The following is an 18,832-nucleotide window of genomic DNA, read 5'->3' as shown; positions in this document are numbered from 1 at the left end:
TTTCCTTATGTCTTGATCCGATTCTGTTTATATTAGCTATAAAATAGTATATTATTTGTAGGCCATCCTCAACATAGGCTTGCTTCATATTAACAAACTAGGGCTATGTAGTGCCAAGCCTACATTGCCAATTGCGTCGGAAAAAAAAAGAAACGAGCATCGGTGAATACCTTAAGTCAAGATCGTAAGAGATCAAAGATTAGAAGAACCTCTGCTAAAGTCCATAAACACTTTACACGTGTACCCACAAAAAAGACCACTTTCAGGGACTTGACACGGACTGTCAGGGACAGACACCTTTTCTCCGCCAAGACCCCAGACAAACCTCCAACCGCCCCGGCTTCCATTCTTGTCTTTCCCCATTCCCACCCCTTCCCCTCCCCTCGTTCCTTACTCGTTAAGGGTTCTCTTGCGAGGTTTAACCCCCTGCGCCAAGAACCTGTCTGTGTGTGCTGGATGAAGTCCCGGCTCCACCTTCTCCAATGCACAGACGCTCGTCGGGCTCCCCTGTCGAGGACGAAGATTCCTCGGTCTCCCGAACAGACGATGGAAACGCCATCGACGAGAAAACCCGATCTCAGATAGCTCAGCGCGGCACCAGCTTTGACCTTCGCCGCGAGGGCAGCGCGACACCGCGCTCCCGGAACTCGAGTATGTGGCGCACCCCGTCCTTCCAACCCTCCAACGATACCAAATCGATGCCATTGGGCTCCCCGCGACTTCCGATGGAAGTCCCCCCTTCCGGCGGCCGCCGTGCGCGACAATCTCGCCAACGCAGTCCATGGTCTTGCTCCATCCTGACGGCCTTCACCACTTGCGCTGCTGTCGCGATCTTAGTCTGCATCGTCGGCTCGTTCACCGGTCGGCAACATGGCGGAGACGGTTGCGGTGTTCCGATGATGAGCCCGACGTTCATTCGTATGTTGGAGTTTGACACGGAACATACCCGCTTTGCAAGCAAATACAATCTCTTCGTCTATCGGGAAGAAGGCGTGGATCCTTACACCCAGGATAACATCGGGGTACGGCGACCCGGACTCGGTGCATGCGCTTGGATTCTTACTGACTCTGTGTTTAGTTGAACGGTGTCCCAGTTCTGTTTCTGCCCGGGAACGCTGGAAGCTACCGCCAAGTCCGATCTCTGGCCGCCGAGGCCTCGCGACATTACTACGATGTGGTCCGACACGACGAGAGCCGCCATGCGGCCGGAACGCGGAGCTTGGACTTTTTCATGGTGGACTTCAACGAAGATATGGCGGCGTTCCATGGACAAACACTGTTGGATCAAGCGGAATACGTGAACGAGGCGATCTCATACATCCTGTCACTTTACCATGATCCGCGACGCACCCGCCGAGACCCCGGGTTACCGGATCCCAGCGCAGTAATCCTTGTTGGACACTCTATGGGGGGAATAGTGGCTCGAACTGCTTTGACCATGGCGAACTATCAAGCCAATTCGGTCAATACGATCATCACCATGTCTGCACCTCATGCGAAACCGCCTGTTTCCTTCGATTCCGATATCGTCCACACCTATAAACAAATCAACGACTATTGGCGCGACGCCTATGCGCAGACTTGGGCGAACAATAACCCACTCTGGCATGTCACTCTCATCTCCATCGCGGGTGGTGCGCGTGACACCGTGGTGCCCTCCGACTACGCCAGTATCTCCTCTCTCGTTCCTGAGACCCACGGATTTACCGTATTCACCTCTTCTATTCCGGATGTCTGGATTGGCATGGATCATCTGTCGATTACTTGGTGCGACCAGTTCCGCAAGACCATCATTAAATCCTTGTTCGAGATCGTCGATGCCCGACGCCCTACTCAAACGAAACCACGGGCAGAACGGATGCGTGTGCTCAAGCGGTGGTACTTGACGGGTCTGGAGCCAGTGGCCGAGCGTACACTGCCCCAGAAGGAGGCAAATACACTTCTGACACTTGAGGATAACGCAAACACGATTCTTGCGCAGGGCCAGCGGCTGATCCTGCGTGAACTGGGCCTACAGCATGGCCCCGATGTTCGTCTTTTACCGATTCCTCCGCAGGGCGTCTCTGGTAAAAAGTTCACCCTGCTCACGGACCAATCGCTTGATAAGAATGGCAATATTGAGGTCCTATTCTGCAGCGTGTTCCCGCTATCCAATGGCCGTTCAACCAACTTCCCCTTGAATTTAGATTTCTCTGGTGGCACTGTGGGATCAACCCGTTTGGCCTGCAAGAGCGCGGCTGAGGACAGTATTCATTTGCCTGCCTCGACCCGCTCATCTAAACATGCTTACGATCGTACCCCACCGTTTTCGTATCTCCAATACGACTTGGAGGCGCTCGCAGAACATCAGTTTGTGGCTGTCGTAGACAAAGCCAATGTACCAACTCCAGGCTTCCTTGTCGCCGAGTTTTCGGACAGCTCGGATGCAATGATTCGGGCTAAGGTTGGGTTAGGAGGGCTGCTCAGTGCTGGCCTAAAGATGCGGCTACCCGCCAACCGACCAATGCTCATGGAGGTTAAGATCCCGGCATTGTATTCGAGTCTGCTCGACTACCGGTTGAAGATCACTCGCCATCCTCAAAAGGAGGAACTGTTCGCTCCCTTGCTCCGTCAATCCGTCTCTGACCCTCATGAGTCGAAGTTTTTCGTCAACGTCAATGAGGTCAATGTGAACCTGCACGGTGTGGCGCCGTACATGCCGCCTGCAATTAGTGAGCAGGCCGCTCTCGGGGGCGTATCATTTCACCTGTGGACGGATCCAACCTCTGACTCGACGGTCGACATCTCCCTCCAAGTTGATCTCACCAGCAGTCTTGGTGAGCTAGTGATGCGGTATCGGACCATATTCGCGGCTTTCCCACTGCTCGTCGTTGCCCTCGTTCTCCGGAAGCAGTTCCAGGTCTACGATGAGTCTGGTTACTTTATTCCCTTCACCGAGGGCCTTGATCGTGCGTTGCGGTCTTCCTTCCCGCTCCTGCTGGTAGCTATGTCTCTACTGGCCACCTCTCTGGCTACGTCCAAAGCCCTGCCCCAGACCGACGAAACCCTCCATTGGCGGTCCAACTCGACCGAGACTCCCATCGACTTCACCAAGAATGACCTATTGCTTGGCTCACAAGACGCTTTCTTCTGGTTCTTAGTCCCGGTATTCGGCCTCATTAGCGTTGGTGTATGTGTCCTTGTTAACTATCTCGCCCTTGCCCTCGTGAACATCTTCTCCTGGGGTTATGGGGTCGTACACAGCAAGTCAGGCTACATCCGGCGAGAGGACCGGGGAAACCTGCCTATCTTCCACACTCCCACTCCTCGACGACGCATCATCCACACCGTCATCCTTTTGATCCTTGTCTCGACCGTCATCCCCTACCAGTTTGCCTATATGGTCGCCTGCATTGTGCAGCTAGCCACATGTGTGCGGGCACAATGGCACGCCAAAGAAACCAGATCCACCTCGCACCTGAACTTCGACAACTATGCACACTCCATCTTAATCTTGATGTTGTGGATTCTGCCAATTAACGTGCTGGTCCTCCTGGTCTGGGCCCACAATCTTGTCGTGCACTGGTTTATGCCGTTCTCATCCCACCACAACGTTTTATCTATTATGCCCTTCCTCCTTCTCGTCGAGACCATGACCAGCGGCGCTATGATACCGCGCATCACGACCAGGTATGTAGACTCTAGAGTGTTACATCTCACAAGTTCCAACTAACATATCCATCTCCGCTATAGGTTCAGACACGTCACCTCAATGATCTTCTTCGCCATCGCTATCTACTCAGCAATCTATGGCGTCTCATATGCGTATCTTCTCCACCACCTCGCCAATCTCCTCGCAGCCTGGCTCGTCGGAATTTACCTGTTTGGCAACAACTTCTCACCGCGCCGTCTGTGGCGTATCATCGATGGTGACGAGCTCCCACCTGAAACGGGGAGCAGCCACGTTAAGAAGAAGCCATGAAAGCTAATCACGTCTGTTGTTCTTGTTCCGCTTGTTTGATTTGCCTTTTGGCACGGAGTTGCGCCGCGCATATGGGTCTGGAGTTACGAGCGTTTTCACCTTTTGTACAGACATCGGGGTTGTCTTTCCCAGCGATTTTACGTATCGATGTCCCCATCTTTTCCTGCCTTTTACCTCACTCCTTCAACCTCTCCACCTCTTTCCACGACACCTAATCCACGAGGCCATGTTTCTCCTAGTGAGAATCACCAGGACCTTGTGATACTACTCGACCCCCGCAACCCCGGACTTCAGATTCCGTTCTCTGGTCTGGCGGCTGCTATGACGACGTCTTGTATATATCCTGGTGTGCTTTTCTTTTCTTTCTGCTTCGTTTTATTGTTCGATCACTGGACATAGATTTGCGGGTTCGAGGATGGACTGATTCTGTTTGACGGTTCTGGGCGTGTTGGCGGTTCTGTGTGTTTTTGTTCTTTTATAGAATTGTGCATTCCCACATACTAATCTGTACCACTTCACATTTTTCTCCGTAGACTTACTGCCATAGACAGGCCATATATTCAAGTGTCTATGCATGCCAACACTCAATAATATTGAAGAATATGTACAACATGTACGCAGCGAAGGGGGCTCTTGGAGTACCTATCCACGTCGTACAAGCCCGGCTAGCCTCTCTAATACACGTTGGCCTAGCTTACCTCTGCCTCATGCAGCATGTCTGTCTCGTCTTCACGTACGACGCTTCGTCGAGGACATCGTAGGACGAAATGGTCGCCGCCTGCGGGAGGATGCGCAGCCGCTGCGAAGACGGGGTCCCCCCCTTTCTTGCGATAATGATCGCCGCCATGGGTGAAGGTGAAGCCCCAGTGTTGCACGCGGAAGCTGAAGCGTTTGCAACCCAGCGGGACTATCGCTTTGTCAAGTTCTCACCCGCAACTGGGCGCGGCATTTGCAATACGGTCAGCTCGCTAGTTGAGCTGGCGCACGGTGCTCGTGATAAGTATTCTATAGATCAGGAGGGTTATACCCAGAGGTACAAGAGGGCGGAGGCATTGCAGACATTATCTCCCACCTAGTTCAGTACCGCCTTCCAGATTGGGTACTACTTAGAATTCGACCATATTTCTGCCATGTATTCTGCCCACTTCTGGTTTACATCGAGAATATGAGGACATGTGGGATTGATGCCGAAAATTGCCGCTTTTGGGGCCAGAAATAGCGTCCTTTGTCACATGGATGGTCTCAGGATACTGATGTGCTACGGACGGTCGCTTTCTGAGGTTAAGAATAATAACAACTAGGATCCAATAGTGGAGAAATTCAGCATCTAAGGGCAGTTTGGCCGAGTGGTCTAAGGCGATTGAGTATGTTAAATCCCACCGCCAAATTAAGCAGCAGTTGCTAACCTTACACAGCTCGGTGAGTTCCACCTCAAACCTCTGACCAAGCAAGGTCTCTTACTAACCCCCAATTTAGAAATCAATTCTCTTCGGAGGCGTGTGTTCGAATCACACAGCTGTCGTTATACATCTTTTTTTTTTGTCCTTGGATAACGTAATTTCTAAGCTAGCCGCCCACCCAAAACACATAGTAAATGCGATATTTTATAACTTCAAATTATAGCAGCCATGTTCTTGTTTACTTCCATAGTCATTTAATAGGTATCAATAAAGCTTCTCAACGCTTTTCCTAGGTATTGATCCCAAGAAAATTGAAAGGCTACATAGTTGTGATGATACGATGCTCAGCTGGAAAGATATATCTCAACCATTAAGACATGCATTTTGTATATATTCTCAATTCGGTTAGTTAGCTTCAGAGTGACGCTAGTCCCAAACTGCAAACTGGTAATGCATGGAAAGAATAACAAATAGCAGCAGGACATGGCGCGCACAAAGAAAACGCCGAGCAACTATAGAACCTGTGACGATCTAAGGATCGTACTTGCCAAACGAGGCAGGAACGACCATGCCCTTGTACCTTCCCAAGTGGACGAACGAGAATTAAGCGAAGACAAACGCAAGGGTATAAGACGGGAAGAACGCGCACTCAGATAGTTTCTCTTTTTTCCTTTCTTCTTCGTACTTAGAATTTGGTTTGAATTGCACTCCTTTCTTCTGAATCGAATTGGCTCGTAACAGAACCGGCCTCTCGAGTCTGCGAGATTGTAGATCCATGCACCCTGGCTGGTCCGTTCTCTGCCGAGTGGCTGGATATTTTGTTGCCAGGGCACTAACTAGGCCGAGGGACAAAAGAATCAAAATGTCCAAGAGCGTTAGTGGTGGGGGATGCCAGCGTACGATACAGTAAATAAGCAAAGATAGTCACGTGGCTTTATGGTTTATTTGAAATCCAATTAATAGGATGGGTCTATACCTGATTTTAACCCCTGAGCCTACCTGACTTCTGCACCCAGCGTATGTATGATCAATTAAATGTGGCCGCATATGATACTAATGGTGATCCGTAAAATCAGACAAAGATCTCTGTTCTACAGAACACACTCCAGTCCATTGGTCTCACTGGCACCATTCAAAAGTTGTGGGGCTATACCGCATCTGATAACCCGATCAACTGCTAGTATTCATGGACTGGCTACGAAGAATATTTACGGGCAAGAGTGCAGACGAGATCGCCGCAAGAAATAGGAGGAAACGTCAAAGCAAAACCCACAGTCAACGAGTACGAGCGCGCGAAAAGGAATTAAGGCTGGCCCAAAATGGCGGTGGTGCGAAAAGCGCACGTCTATTTTGGGGTCCTCAGTGGGAAACATACAGCAATGAAAAACGGGGCAAACGACCTAAAGAGTTACCTACCAGTGGACTTATGAGGACGAGCCACTGATCCACGGATTCTACGGATATCGTTACTTTACAACATCATTGCATTTGCTATGTCCAGGAATATCAAGTCTAACGGGCTCCTTGATTATCTCGAAATACACTCCGTTGTTCAACGTATTGTCTAACGGGCTCCTTGATTATCTCGAAATACACTCCGTTGTTCAACGTATTGGTGCCTCTACAATTATGACAGGGTGTCTTAGGGCTTTAGTTGATTTGGAGGAGTTGTTTTGCGACTTGGATGTCCGGCTGACCATGCCAGACGGGCGTTAAATGCCGCGAAGCTCGTTGCAACATAAATCCGAAGCAACAAGTCACGGCGGGCTCTCAGTCTATAGATGTGGGTCCATTGTCGGATGTGGTAGCGGAGAAGGGCAGGCGGTCGGAGACGGCAGAGGGGCGGTGCAATGGCAGCCGTTTCTGGCTCTCCGCTCACCGTGTCAACTAATACTATAGTATAGTAGGGGGTATGGGTAAAATCAGCCTCTAAGGTCTAATCTAAAAGGACGAAGTCGAGAAGTACTTTAATAACGGGTCATAAATAATGGAAAATAACCTAAAAGGAGAAAAATCCTATTAGTAAGTATAAACTTCTTATAACTAAGTAGTAAGACAACTATACCTTCTGGACTGGTAACCCATTAGTGCTAATCATAAAAGATTCAGACGATTTATCAATAAGTTTCTTATCGCAACAGCCACAACAGGGAGCAGTATCACATAAATCTGGACAGCCAGTCTGTGGGGTAAAATGATTGCCGCAGGTTTAGCAAACTGGGTCACAGCCATGTGATCGAAGCTTGAATTGACGACAATCTGGGCAAAGGATACCCTGGGTAGCATTTAATTGGGCCTTATACTCTTTAAAACGAGGTGGCGGGCGTGCCCGTCTGTAACCTTTACCACGATGAGACATAGATACCTAGCTATCTAGCAAAAGGATGGCAAGTCTGGTCAAGGTCGATGAAGAATTGGTGATGAAGGTGAGGATGAAGGCTTACACAAGCTGATTAAAATTTGCGGCCAGCGGGAGACGTACTCGAAGTAGTTTAGCGGGGAGTGTATCGCAAGTAAAAGAGTGTGTCCGTAGACGTTCTCTTGGCTGAAAGTATCGAGAGCGAGACTAGTTGGACGGAGCGAAGACGGTGCGATAAATGTGGAGTCGATGAAGGTATTTCCCAGCGTGGAGATGACCGACCTCCGATAGGTTACCCCTTTATTTCTGCTTCATCAAAGTGATAGGCCCGTCATCTCAGCCCAGCCCCTAGGACTATATATCAGAGAGAAAGGGAAGGGTCTAAGCGCTACGCCACAAAAAGGGGCTTGGATACATCACCAAGCATGGGTAAAAAGGGGCCGTGAGAGAAAGAGGAAAGAATAAAACGTACAAGAAACAGAAGTAAATAGATCAGAAATGAAAGGATCAGAGCTTCGAATGCAACAAGATCACAATTGCACTACGGAGTACAACCTCCTTACACGGCATCTACCCCGGATTCAATGGTGGATCAGGACTAAATGCATGTCTAGCATAACTGAGCTAACTCGTTATAAAGGGGTTAGACTAAGTAAGATTGAAGATTCGCCTCCGTTCCCCATCAAATAAACATCTGGGGCACCGGGTACAGATGCCATGATGGATCCACTCTCTAAAGATCAAAACGACATGTCTAGATCAGCAGATGACACCTGCCACTAGTTACTCTATTTCTATGATATTGTACAACATAGAACAGCCGTATGTCGAGGCATACGGTGTAGAATGTGATGACCTCGCCTCGACGTAGGCGAAGTGCCAAGTGGCGAGGGAACGCCACGTTCAGACAAAAATGAAACGGAAAAGAAACGAGTGCGAACCTGCGAACTTGGGTCACTGTCAGATGCAACCTTTGTTTTGGTTCAGAAAAAAAAAAGAATTCCTCCCTTGTGATTCGCTCGCGCGGAAATCTCGGATTCCTACGGAGTGACCATGCTATACGAAGTAGCGACTGAATTTTTTTTTCAATAGGCATTGTTGAAAGTAAGGAACCTGTTAGGTTTTCAGGTCCACTGGGTCCGACTGAGCCGATTTCCTTTTTTTGGCTTTTGGCTTGGGTTTGGGTTTGGGTTTCTTTGTTTTGCCACCATAATTCTTTTTCGCGGGGGATAGGATCTCGACGGTTTGTTGTTCTAGTTGCTTACGTCTGATGTTATTATTAGTACGGAGTAGCGCAATGTACAACGTACGAGGGCTTGGAGGGCTTTTTGTATAAAACACGCGATAAGCGATAAGAGAAATCAAGCGGTGAAAGAAATCTCAGACATCCCGTGGTTGATATTCGCGTTTAATTGGACGTTCATATATATTGTACGAATTGTCACTTTCAGGTGGTTATGAAGGCTGTTGGATATTATTTGTACGGGCTTATCCGATGATTATTATTTTTGCTGAAACATACTCAGCTCTGACCTACATGTCAACTACATACGGAGTACGGATATCTAGTCTCGGATATAGTCTCGGATAGGATAGGTACATGTGTAATTCAGTGGTAAGCATCCACAGTTGACACGGAGGTACCAAGCCCGAATCTGGGCGAATACAGGAACAATAAACCCATGAAGTAGAATAACGTTCAACACCCTAGCAACTCCGAAAATATGTAGTGCCTGGGGGAAAACTCGGGGGTCTTCATTTGGCGTTTATATGGCACTGCGCCACTTGTCGTGCGTGGCGAACGACGACTCGCGCGCCTTGCTGGTTACGATGTACTTTGTATATTGTACAACGAGGATAGAAGTGTTGGTACCATAGGGACTAGACTATTTCTGGATATGCACATGAGATATGCGGGACTCGAGGTGAGAGCCAGAGCAGACAGATAGTGTTTCTTCACATCATATCCAGATGCCCGTAACTTCTCCGTATAGGCTCTATACAACATGCAACATAGACATCAATATAATGTTGAAACGAATAAAAAATAAAAGAAAAGCCACCAACTAAACCAAATCCAGCCAGGCAACGGGCTCAACCAATCATGGACAGGCGATTCGGACCAAAGCAGGGCTTCAACCAATGATAGTGCAGCAGCGAATCAGCTAAGCCTAATTCGACCTTAGCGCGGAACATGAGCCTGAAAATTCAGAAAAAATCTGAATTCCATTTTCATAGGGTTTTGCCGCCCAGGTTATGCCACACGATAAATATCCTCACCCCCCTTCCCTTCTCCCCCTCCTCTCCTCCACTCCTGCATCTTTTTTTCGAGGGTCGGCCTCTTTCTTTTTTTTTGTTTTTCTACTCTGCATAGACAGAATAGAAAAAAGTCTCGCTCCAATCTTTGAGCGCCCGCGTCTGAAAAGTTGACGCATTTGAGTCTTTTGCTCAAAAAAAAAAAATTCTACGATACCCCTCATAGAAAAAAAAGAAAGGATTTTTCTTTCTTTACTCTAATACCCTTTTCTCTTCTCCAACCGCCAAAATTTCTTCCAAAATGCCCGCCGCCTCCGACGCTACTCCTGCCGCCACTGGCAAGGCGTCCGCCCAGTCGGTCGCTGTCCTCGAGGACCTCATCAAGAACCTCAACATCTCCACCAGCGCCGACGAAACCAACGCCGCTGCTACTAACCTTGCCACTCTCTTCAGCGGTCCTATCGCCGAGCAGACTCTTCCTCTGAAGGCCACCGAGATCTTCAAGAAGCAGCTCGCCAACAAGAAGGATGCTACTGCCCGTGAGCGTGCCTGCGAGGGTATCCGTGCTATTGCCGCCCACCCCACAATCGCTCCCGGTGTTGAGCCTCACCTCGTGGCTCTCCTCGGCCCTGTCCTCGCCGCTGTTGGTGACAAGGTTGTCGCCGTCAAGCAGGCCGCCCAGTCCACCGCTATCGCCATTGTCCAGGCTGTCAGCGGTAACGCCGTCAAGGCCGTTATCACCCCTATCCTCTACTCCCTCGCCAACGCCCAGAAGTGGCCCGAAAAGATGGCTGCTCTCGACTGCATCAACATCCTCGTTGAGTCTGCCCAGATGCAGCTTGGCTACCAGGTTCCCACTCTGATCCCCGTCATCTCCGAGGCTATGTGGGACACCAAGGCCGAGATCAAGAAGGCTGCCTACTCCACCATGGAGAAGGTTTGCGGTCTGATCGTCAACAAGGATATTGAGCGTTTCATTCCCGAGCTGATCAAGTGTATCGCCAAGCCCGAGAACGTCGCCGAGACCGTTCACTTGCTCGGTGCCACTACTTTCGTCACTGATGTCACTGGCCCTACCCTCGCTATCATGGTCCCCCTGCTTGACCGTGGTCTCGTCGAGCGTGAGACCGCCATCAAGCGTAAGACCGCTGTCATTGTCGACAACATGTGTAAGCTCGTGGAGGACCCCCAGCTTGTCGCTCCCTTCTTGCCTAAGATGTTGCCCGGTTTGAACAAGAACTTCGAGACTCTTGCCGACCCCGAGGCCCGTGAGAAGACTCGCCAGGCTCTTGACACCCTTTCCCGTGTTGGTAACGTTGTGGACGGCAAGATTCCCGAGGTTTCCCGCGCTGGTGACATTTCCACCATCGTTGCCATCCTCAAGGAGATCCTCGAGGCTAAGCACAAGGACGTCATTGCCCATTCCGAGGAGGCCATCACCTACGTTGCTGCCATCGCCGCTCAGCTTGTTGACGAGAAGGAGAACGACCACGTCATCTGGACCCAGAACACCATGCCTTACATCACTGCCATCGTCGGTGAGGAGAATGCTAAGTCCATCGCTGAGGAGCTCCGCAAGAAGGCTTGCCCCGATGCCGCCGCCGCTGATGCCATCGCCTCCGATGAGGAGGAAGGTGTCGATCTTTGCAACTGCACTTTCTCCCTGGCTTACGGTGCCAAGATTCTGCTTAACCAGACTCACCTGCGCCTGAAGCGTGGCCAGCGTTACGGTCTCCTCGGCCCCAACGGTTCCGGAAAGACCACCCTCATGCGTGCCATCAACAACGAGCAGCTCGAGGGTTTCCCCAAGAAGGATGAGGTCAAGACCGTCTACGTCGAGCACGATCTCGACTCTGCCGATACTGAGCAGACCGTCATTGCCTGGACCCAGAAGAAGCTTGCTGAGGTTGGACAGAACCCTCCCCGTGAGGAGCTCGAGGGCAAGCTGCTCAACGAATTCGGTTTCTCCGAGTTCCAGATTCAGGGTCCCATTACTGCCCTCTCTGGTGGTTGGAAGATGAAGCTCGCTCTCTGCCGTGCTGTCTTCGAGAACCCCGATATTCTCTTGCTTGACGAGCCTACCAACCACTTGGACGTCAAGAACGTCGCATGGCTCGAGGAGTACCTGAAGAACTCCCCCTGCACTTCTATCATGGTTTCTCACGACTCCAAGTTCCTCGACAACGTCATCCAGCACGTCGTTCACTACGAGCGCTTCAAGCTCCGCCGTTACCGTGGTACCCTCTCCGAGTTCGTCAAGCAGCACCCCGCTGCTCGGTCCTACTACGAGCTCGGTGCCTCCGAGATGGAGTTCAAGTTCCCCGAGCCCGGTTTCCTTGAGGGTGTTAAGACCAAGTCCAAGGCCATTTGCCGTGTTAGCAACATGTCCTTCCAGTACCCCGGTACCCCCAAGCCCCAGATTCACGGAATTACCTTCCAGGTCTCCCTTGGATCCCGTATTGCCGTCATCGGTGCCAACGGTGCTGGCAAGTCTACTCTCGTTAACGTCCTGACTGGTGAACTCATTCCCACCTCCGGTGAGGTCTACCAGCACGAGAACATCCGTATTGCCTACATTAAGCAGCACGCTTTCGCTCACATCGATAACCACCTCAACTCCACTCCTTCCGAGTACATCCAGTGGCGTTTCCAGACCGGTGAGGACCGCGAGACCATGGACCGTGCCAACAAGATCGTCACCGAGGAGGATGAGAAGGCCATGGACAAGATCTACAAGATTGAAGGCACCCTCCGCCGTGTCATCGGTATCCACTCTCGTCGCAAGTTCAAGAACACCTACGAGTACGAGATCTCTTGGTCTCTGGGTGACAACGTCGGCATGAAGTCCGAGAAGTGGACTCCTCTCATGTCCGCTGACAACACCTGGTTGCCTCGCTCCGAGATTATTGTCTCTCACCCCAAGCAGGTCGCTGAGGTTGATCAGAAGGAGGCCCTCGCCTCCGGTCAGTTCCGTCCCCTTGTCCGCAAGGAGATCGAGCAGCACTGCGCCAACTTTGGTCTCGATGCCGAGCTTGTTTCTCACTCTCGCATGCGCGGTCTCTCCGGTGGCCAGCGTGTTAAGGTCGTTCTCGCCGCTTGCTCGTGGCAGCGTCCTCACCTTATCGTCCTTGACGAGCCCACTAACTACCTCGACCGTGACTCCCTCGGTGCCCTCTCCAAGGCTATCAAGTCTTTCGAGGGTGGTGTTGTTATCATTACTCACTCCCGTGAGTTCACTGAGCACCTGACTGAGGAAGTCTGGGCCGTCAACGACGGTGTCATGACCCCCTCCGGACACAATTGGGTCCAGGGTCAGGGCTCTGGCCCCCGTCTCGACGCCAAGGGTGACGATGATGAGGACAAGTTCGATGCCATGGGCAACAAGATCGTTGTTACAAAGAAGGTCAAGCTTACTGGTAAGTTATCCAATCATTACTTCCTTATGCATCACAATGTTCAAATTCTAATTGTTCTCTTACAGGCTCTGAGCTTCGCAAGAAGAAGAAGGATCGTGCTGCCCGCCGCAAGCGTGGTGAGGAGGTGTTCTCCGATGAGGATGACCTTTGAACGCCCACTTGGGGCGTTTATTGATGCACATTATGATCGTTTGATGAATTTCATATGCTTTGCTAGGACAAAATTCAATTCAATTCTCTGTTCAAACATTCGTTATTATCTCAAGACTGCTGTAGACCTGTAAACCTATATGTGCTGGTCCAAGTAACTACAAGTTCCTGACTCCATCAAGAGCCATACCCGAAAGACCGTCTGAATCGGAATCATCTTCGTAAAGTTTATATTTTCAATTATGTAGTATGCACCGGCTCCTCGGTCTGTCTCGGCATACCGCCCAGCTTGGGCCGAAATATATCCCGAGACAAGTGTAAAATATATAAGTGATAGAGCTCACGGATATACTAATCTCAACTTCGAATAATGCCACGGGTGCTGCTCTGGGACTTTGTACAGTTGGAGCTCTTCGGCACATAGTCACGTAACTCTCGGGCATTGTGCGACTGTTTAGAAAAATTTCGCTTGTTAAACGTGTTCGTTGATCCAATGGTTTACAAGGCACCACATGTTATTCCAATCAAGCATCGACTGGCCCGACCTTCACATCAACTCTTCTTTGCAGCTCAGCCATATCATCTACTTGCCGCAGCTTTTTCCGCTTCTGAACCTCCAAGTCCTTGAAGCGTTTCTTGCCCCCATGCTTCAGCTTTGTAATCATATCAGCGGCTTGGCCGCGAGTCAAGTCCTCGGGCTTCACATTGCCATCTCGAATGCGAGCTGCGTTCAGCATCTTTAGTTGTCCCGGTGTTGCCTGGGCCCGTCGCCAAGGTTTCCAAGATGCGATGTAATGCTCATCAAACTTGGTACTGGCAAAGGTATCCGCTGCCCGGACAATGCTTTCTAAGTCAGAGCCAGTGGCGATCTTCCGAGGACGTGTGAATTGCGGTGCGTCCGTTGCCGGGTTTTTGAATTTCATGACATGATGAGCCGTGAACATATCGTCGTCCCCTTTCTCAATCGTTACCCAGCCAGATATATCGGTAAGCATATATCGGTCATCGCCGACCCGGACCCAGTTGTGCGGGCTGAACGACCTGATGTGTCGTTCGGACTGCATGTCTCCTAGGAGATCGTATATACTGTCATAAGTCGTGAACTGAAGTTTTAGGTCATTGTCCGAGCCGTCATATGGTTCCTCGGCCTCAGGGGTGGGTTCCGATTGAGTGCCCTTATCATCATTCTTCTTCATGTCTTCCATGCTGGCGTTGTCCAAGACTTCGTCTGGGTCCAAGCCGAACAACGTCGGTGTTGATAGCACTCCAGTTGCTAGTGAAGCTACCATGTCGATAACATGGCAGTCCTTTTTTCCGGGAAACAGCCGAAGACCACGTCCGATCATTTGGACGAGCAGGTTTCGAGACCTGGTGGGTCGAGCTAGGAGCACGCAGTCGATATTTGGGATATCCGTGCCTTCTGTGAAAAGACCACAGTTAAGCAACACTGGAAACTCTTGGTCCTTAAAAGCCTGTAGCTGTTTCGCACGGACGACTTTAGATGTACTAGCTGTGATATACCTAGCATCGACGCCATGGTCGCGAAAAGCGGCGGTAAGCTGCCGCGCGTGCTCGACATCGACACAAAATACAAGAGTGGACTTCCGATTCTCAGCACTCGCCATCCATGCCCGAACTGTGATGTTGTTCGTAGACGTAGTGTTAACCGCCTCCGAAAGCGATCCGAGGGCAAAGTCTCCGAAACTATCTTTCTTGACTTTGGACAAATTGGCCCCGGACTTGACAGTTGTGAAGACTGCATTGGCCAGCCAATTTTCACCAATCATGTCAATGTAGTCCTTGTGATAGACAATATGATCAATGGCAGCACCCAGTTTGAGCCCATCGAACCGTGAGAAAGTGGCGGAAACACCCACCAAGACCGGTCCATTGGCAGATGGCTCGTTCAACCCAAAATGCCCCAGGGCGTCGCGGTATGTTTTGGCAACAATATGATGAGCTTCATCCACCAACACGAGTTTGAATGCACTCGGGTCGAACTTGTACATGCGTCCCCGGGCTAGCGTTTGAACCGACGCGATGATGATGTCTCCTGCTCCCGTCGCAACATTCTTGCCCATTTCTATTTCGACGGTCTTGTCTGGATAGGCGACTCTGCAGTGTTTCGCAGCTTGTTCGACGAGTTCGCGGCGATGAACGATGATCATGGTCTTGGTGGCTTTCGCATCGCGAGGAGGGATTCGGCTGATAAGCTGTGTGAATATGACCTGCAAAGATCAGTACCATTTTGGATAGAGAGCGAGTCTAACCTACTGTTTTACCAGCTCCTGTGGCAAGCGAAATCCCCAGACGTCGATGGCCTTCACCCAAATATTTCAGGACGGACTGAATGCTTTCCTCTTGGTAGTCCCGGAGCACAATGCTTGGAGGAACTGAAGACTCGGTCGAATTGAAGCGTACATGGCGCAAATAATTTTGTAACAGAGGACTCTTCACCAAGTATCTTCTTGGATGTCTCAATCGCGAGACACAGCGTATGAACTCCATGCAGATGTTGCAAATGCCCTTTTGTTCTCCGGCGAAGCTCAAACACAAGAACAAACAGTGCAAACAATCTTATCGATAACGTTGCATAAAACAATCTTGGCAACGGTTAAATACATTCAGAATGTCATGTGACGGTCGGTACGGGGCATACCATACAAAAGTGTGCATACCACCCCTGACTATGAATGATAGCCTGTACACGAGGCATTGTCTTAGAGATGCTTTAGGTGCTCTAGATCAATCATTTCCCATACTTGCTGCGTATTTTGTACGCGGTGTAGACTGTATAGGAAGGCGGTATATGGGTGGGGGTGTTAAAAACTTATGAACAGTCACTGTATATTACAATTTGTCATCATGTCCATTCAAATTTGTTAGTTACCATACATTGTAATTCTCAACTTTTTTTTCAGTTGTTTCTATAGCTCTTCGATGAATTGACGTGGCAGATTTCGTTAAGGGCGTAGCTGTGATGTTTTGCTACCGATCGTTCCGCATGCGCTGCAAATCTGCGAGCCTGAACGATGAGCGACTCTGCTTCCGCCTATGAGCCCGACGACGACGCCGAGTCCGAGTCCGACTTCGAGCCTGAGTCTGACTTCGAACAACCAGAGCCTCAGTCCGACTTTGAGCAACACTGCTCGTCCAATGAACGCTCTTCAACTCCAAATCAAATACCGAACGGATATGATTACAACCGCGACCCGTCATTCGATGGGGTCAGACGACAAATTGGCGATGCGCTTATGGCACGCGTCCCGCAGATGCGTGGACCTCTCACATTTCTCCGAGCCTACTCCCACCTTATCGTGCAAAACGATGAGGTCATTGATTATGCCTCGTTGAAGGAACTCGAGAGCACATACCAAGCCAGTCAACATGGCTCGATGGTCTGGACGCCCACGGAGAAGGAAGTGTTCTTCAATGCATTGGACCGAAAGGGCAAAGGCAGCATCAAAGAGATTGCTACTGCAATCGGCACCAAGTCGGAACTCGAGGTTATGGAATACATCCGACTTTTGCATAAGGCCTTGGAGGCCCAGTATAGTTCCGACGTGCACCTGGAAGTTATGCCTGTCTTGAGCGATATCCCAGCGGCCACAGAGGTCAGCCCGGAATGCTGCGAACTACTAGAGGAATATGCGGATGTTCTATCATTGAAAGAGTCCCTTCTTGAAGCTCAAGCGGGAACAAACCAACACGGAGATAACTGGATTATCACTGGAGCTCATGCAGAGGGTCTGGCAGACGAAAAGGACGACAGTGCTCGAGGTGACCTCCGCCTCGCAGCTGATTTGCTGAACCTTCCATATTGGATTCGCCTTTCTTCCGCCTTGTTCATGAACTTTGGTGGAAAGCAAGCTGAGAACAACTGGTGGAACCTTGCCAACAGAAAAGACCTAATCACATCGTATGGACATACCCCTTCTATGACTGCAGATACTGCCGTGGACTTCTACTCCCTCACTGTCAGTGTCACGCGCCGCTTGGTCCAATCATCACTCTTCTTTGCAATGTCAAGATTGCGCAGTTCAAGTCGCAGTGGGAATGATAGAAAGGGGTATGTTCGAACGCAAGATGTCCGGGCCGCCATCGATGTGCTCCATATGAAGCAATGCAGGCCTAAATTCGTGGAAATCGCTCGTCGCAATGAAACTGTCCTAGAAGACATCAACAACCGGAAAGGCTGGGTGCCTACGGTATTCACCTACGAAGAAGCCGAGGAGATCATCGAAACACACGAGTGGACCCGGTACCGTAAAGATGGAACCATGTATAATGATGACAACGAAGAGGACAGCGAAGACGACGGCATCATGGACGATGACATTGAAATGGACGACGATGTCGGAATGGATGATGAGACCGAAATGGCAGTCAACCCGCAAGAAGCAGAACCTGAGGCAACACCAGAACCAGAAACAGGAGAATCTGAACTTGAATACGAACCAGATTCGGAACTAGATTCAGAGCTAGACGACCTTGATAACTACCCTTTGCCTACGCACGAGTCCTCCGAAACACCAGCGCCGGTTGTATTGCCAGACGAACTGGAAATAGACCCAGAAGAAGAGCAAGCAGAACTCACAGACCAGAACATCAGCCATCGCGAAGAGGCCAATCTTCTGAAGTTGATGGAACAACCCGTGCCGTTCAACCTCGACGAACCTATGAAGGAAGAAGAAGTCGAGGAAGACACTAAGCTACTGCCAGAACGCAGAATCCGAGAAGATGTCTTTAATTGGCGGGATCGGACCGTCTACCGTAGCGAGTGGGAGGAGTACGGGTACGATTTCGCCGATCTGAAGGAAGACATGGACATGCCTCCGCTGAAAAGGCCCAGATACAACGAACCGGCAGTTGCTATCTCCGCTCCGGTTCTTTCTGGCGACGATGCAGTAGTTGAGAGTGGGGACGATGAGGATGAGTCGGAGCAAGGAGAAGACCCGGCCAACCGCTAGAGTCCTGGTTGCAATATTAGAAGACAAAGTTCGGTCAACTAGGCCACTCAATAGGCGATGAGAGGTATTACACTCTACTTTGAGCAAGATTACAAGCTTCCCATCAAGGACGTATGATTAAAGAGTAAACACATTGATGAAAAAAGATCCCCAACCCCTAATTCAACCCCCTAAGAACAATCCACTTTCTGGAGAGAGGGAGAATCAACAGAAAAGAACTCCAGCAGATAACAAAAAAAAAAAAAAAAAAAAAAAAGTGCGCCTTTTACAAGCCAGAAAGTTAAAAATATTAAAAAAAAAACCAAACAAAAAAAAAGTAC

The 18,832-nt window shown here is 50.1% G+C and overlaps 5 protein-coding genes across 5 annotated transcripts; 4 read left to right on the top strand and 1 right to left on the bottom strand.

Annotated features, from left to right (window-relative positions):
• Positions 1 to 482: 482 nt before the first annotated feature.
• On the top strand, positions 483 to 3,961 carry LCP9604111_8927 (GPI inositol-deacylase; the record flags this gene model as incomplete). Its single annotated transcript, XM_039077124.1, has 3 exons — positions 483 to 1,022; positions 1,079 to 3,669; positions 3,733 to 3,961. The coding sequence occupies 3 exons, from the start codon at positions 483 to 485 to the stop codon at positions 3,959 to 3,961; spliced, it is 3,360 nt and encodes a 1,119-aa protein (XP_038925021.1).
• Positions 3,962 to 4,806: 845 nt separating this feature from the next.
• LCP9604111_8926 (uncharacterized protein) lies at positions 4,807 to 6,542 on the top strand (the record flags this gene model as incomplete). Its single annotated transcript, XM_039077123.1, has 5 exons — positions 4,807 to 4,994; positions 5,043 to 5,093; positions 5,299 to 5,380; positions 5,438 to 5,458; positions 6,438 to 6,542. The coding sequence occupies 5 exons, from the start codon at positions 4,807 to 4,809 to the stop codon at positions 6,540 to 6,542; spliced, it is 447 nt and encodes a 148-aa protein (XP_038925020.1).
• A 3,735-nt stretch (positions 6,543 to 10,277) lies between these two features.
• On the top strand, positions 10,278 to 13,543 carry LCP9604111_8925 (putative translation elongation factor eEF-3; the record flags this gene model as incomplete). The annotated part of the gene is made up of 2 exons (XM_039077122.1): positions 10,278 to 13,392; positions 13,458 to 13,543. 2 exons carry the CDS (start codon positions 10,278 to 10,280, stop codon positions 13,541 to 13,543), a joined length of 3,201 nt encoding a protein of 1,066 aa, XP_038925019.1.
• A 523-nt stretch (positions 13,544 to 14,066) lies between these two features.
• Positions 14,067 to 15,965, bottom strand: LCP9604111_8924 (DEAD/DEAH box helicase; the record flags this gene model as incomplete). The annotated part of the gene is made up of 3 exons (XM_039077121.1): positions 14,067 to 15,770; positions 15,817 to 15,830; positions 15,890 to 15,965. 3 exons carry the CDS (start codon positions 15,963 to 15,965, stop codon positions 14,067 to 14,069), a joined length of 1,794 nt encoding a protein of 597 aa, XP_038925018.1.
• A 609-nt stretch (positions 15,966 to 16,574) lies between these two features.
• LCP9604111_8923 (uncharacterized protein) lies at positions 16,575 to 18,512 on the top strand (the record flags this gene model as incomplete). The annotated part of the gene is made up of 1 exon (XM_039077120.1): positions 16,575 to 18,512. The coding sequence occupies one exon, from the start codon at positions 16,575 to 16,577 to the stop codon at positions 18,510 to 18,512; it is 1,938 nt and encodes a 645-aa protein (XP_038925017.1).
• Between the last annotated feature and the right edge of the window lie 320 nt (positions 18,513 to 18,832).

The sequence above is a fragment of the Penicillium roqueforti genome, assembly GCF_015533775.1.
Source record: "Penicillium roqueforti strain LCP96 04111 chromosome Unknown scaffold_39, whole genome shotgun sequence".
NCBI lineage: Eukaryota > Fungi > Ascomycota > Eurotiomycetes > Eurotiales > Aspergillaceae > Penicillium > Penicillium roqueforti.
This window is presented reverse-complemented; position numbering and strand designations above follow the sequence as displayed.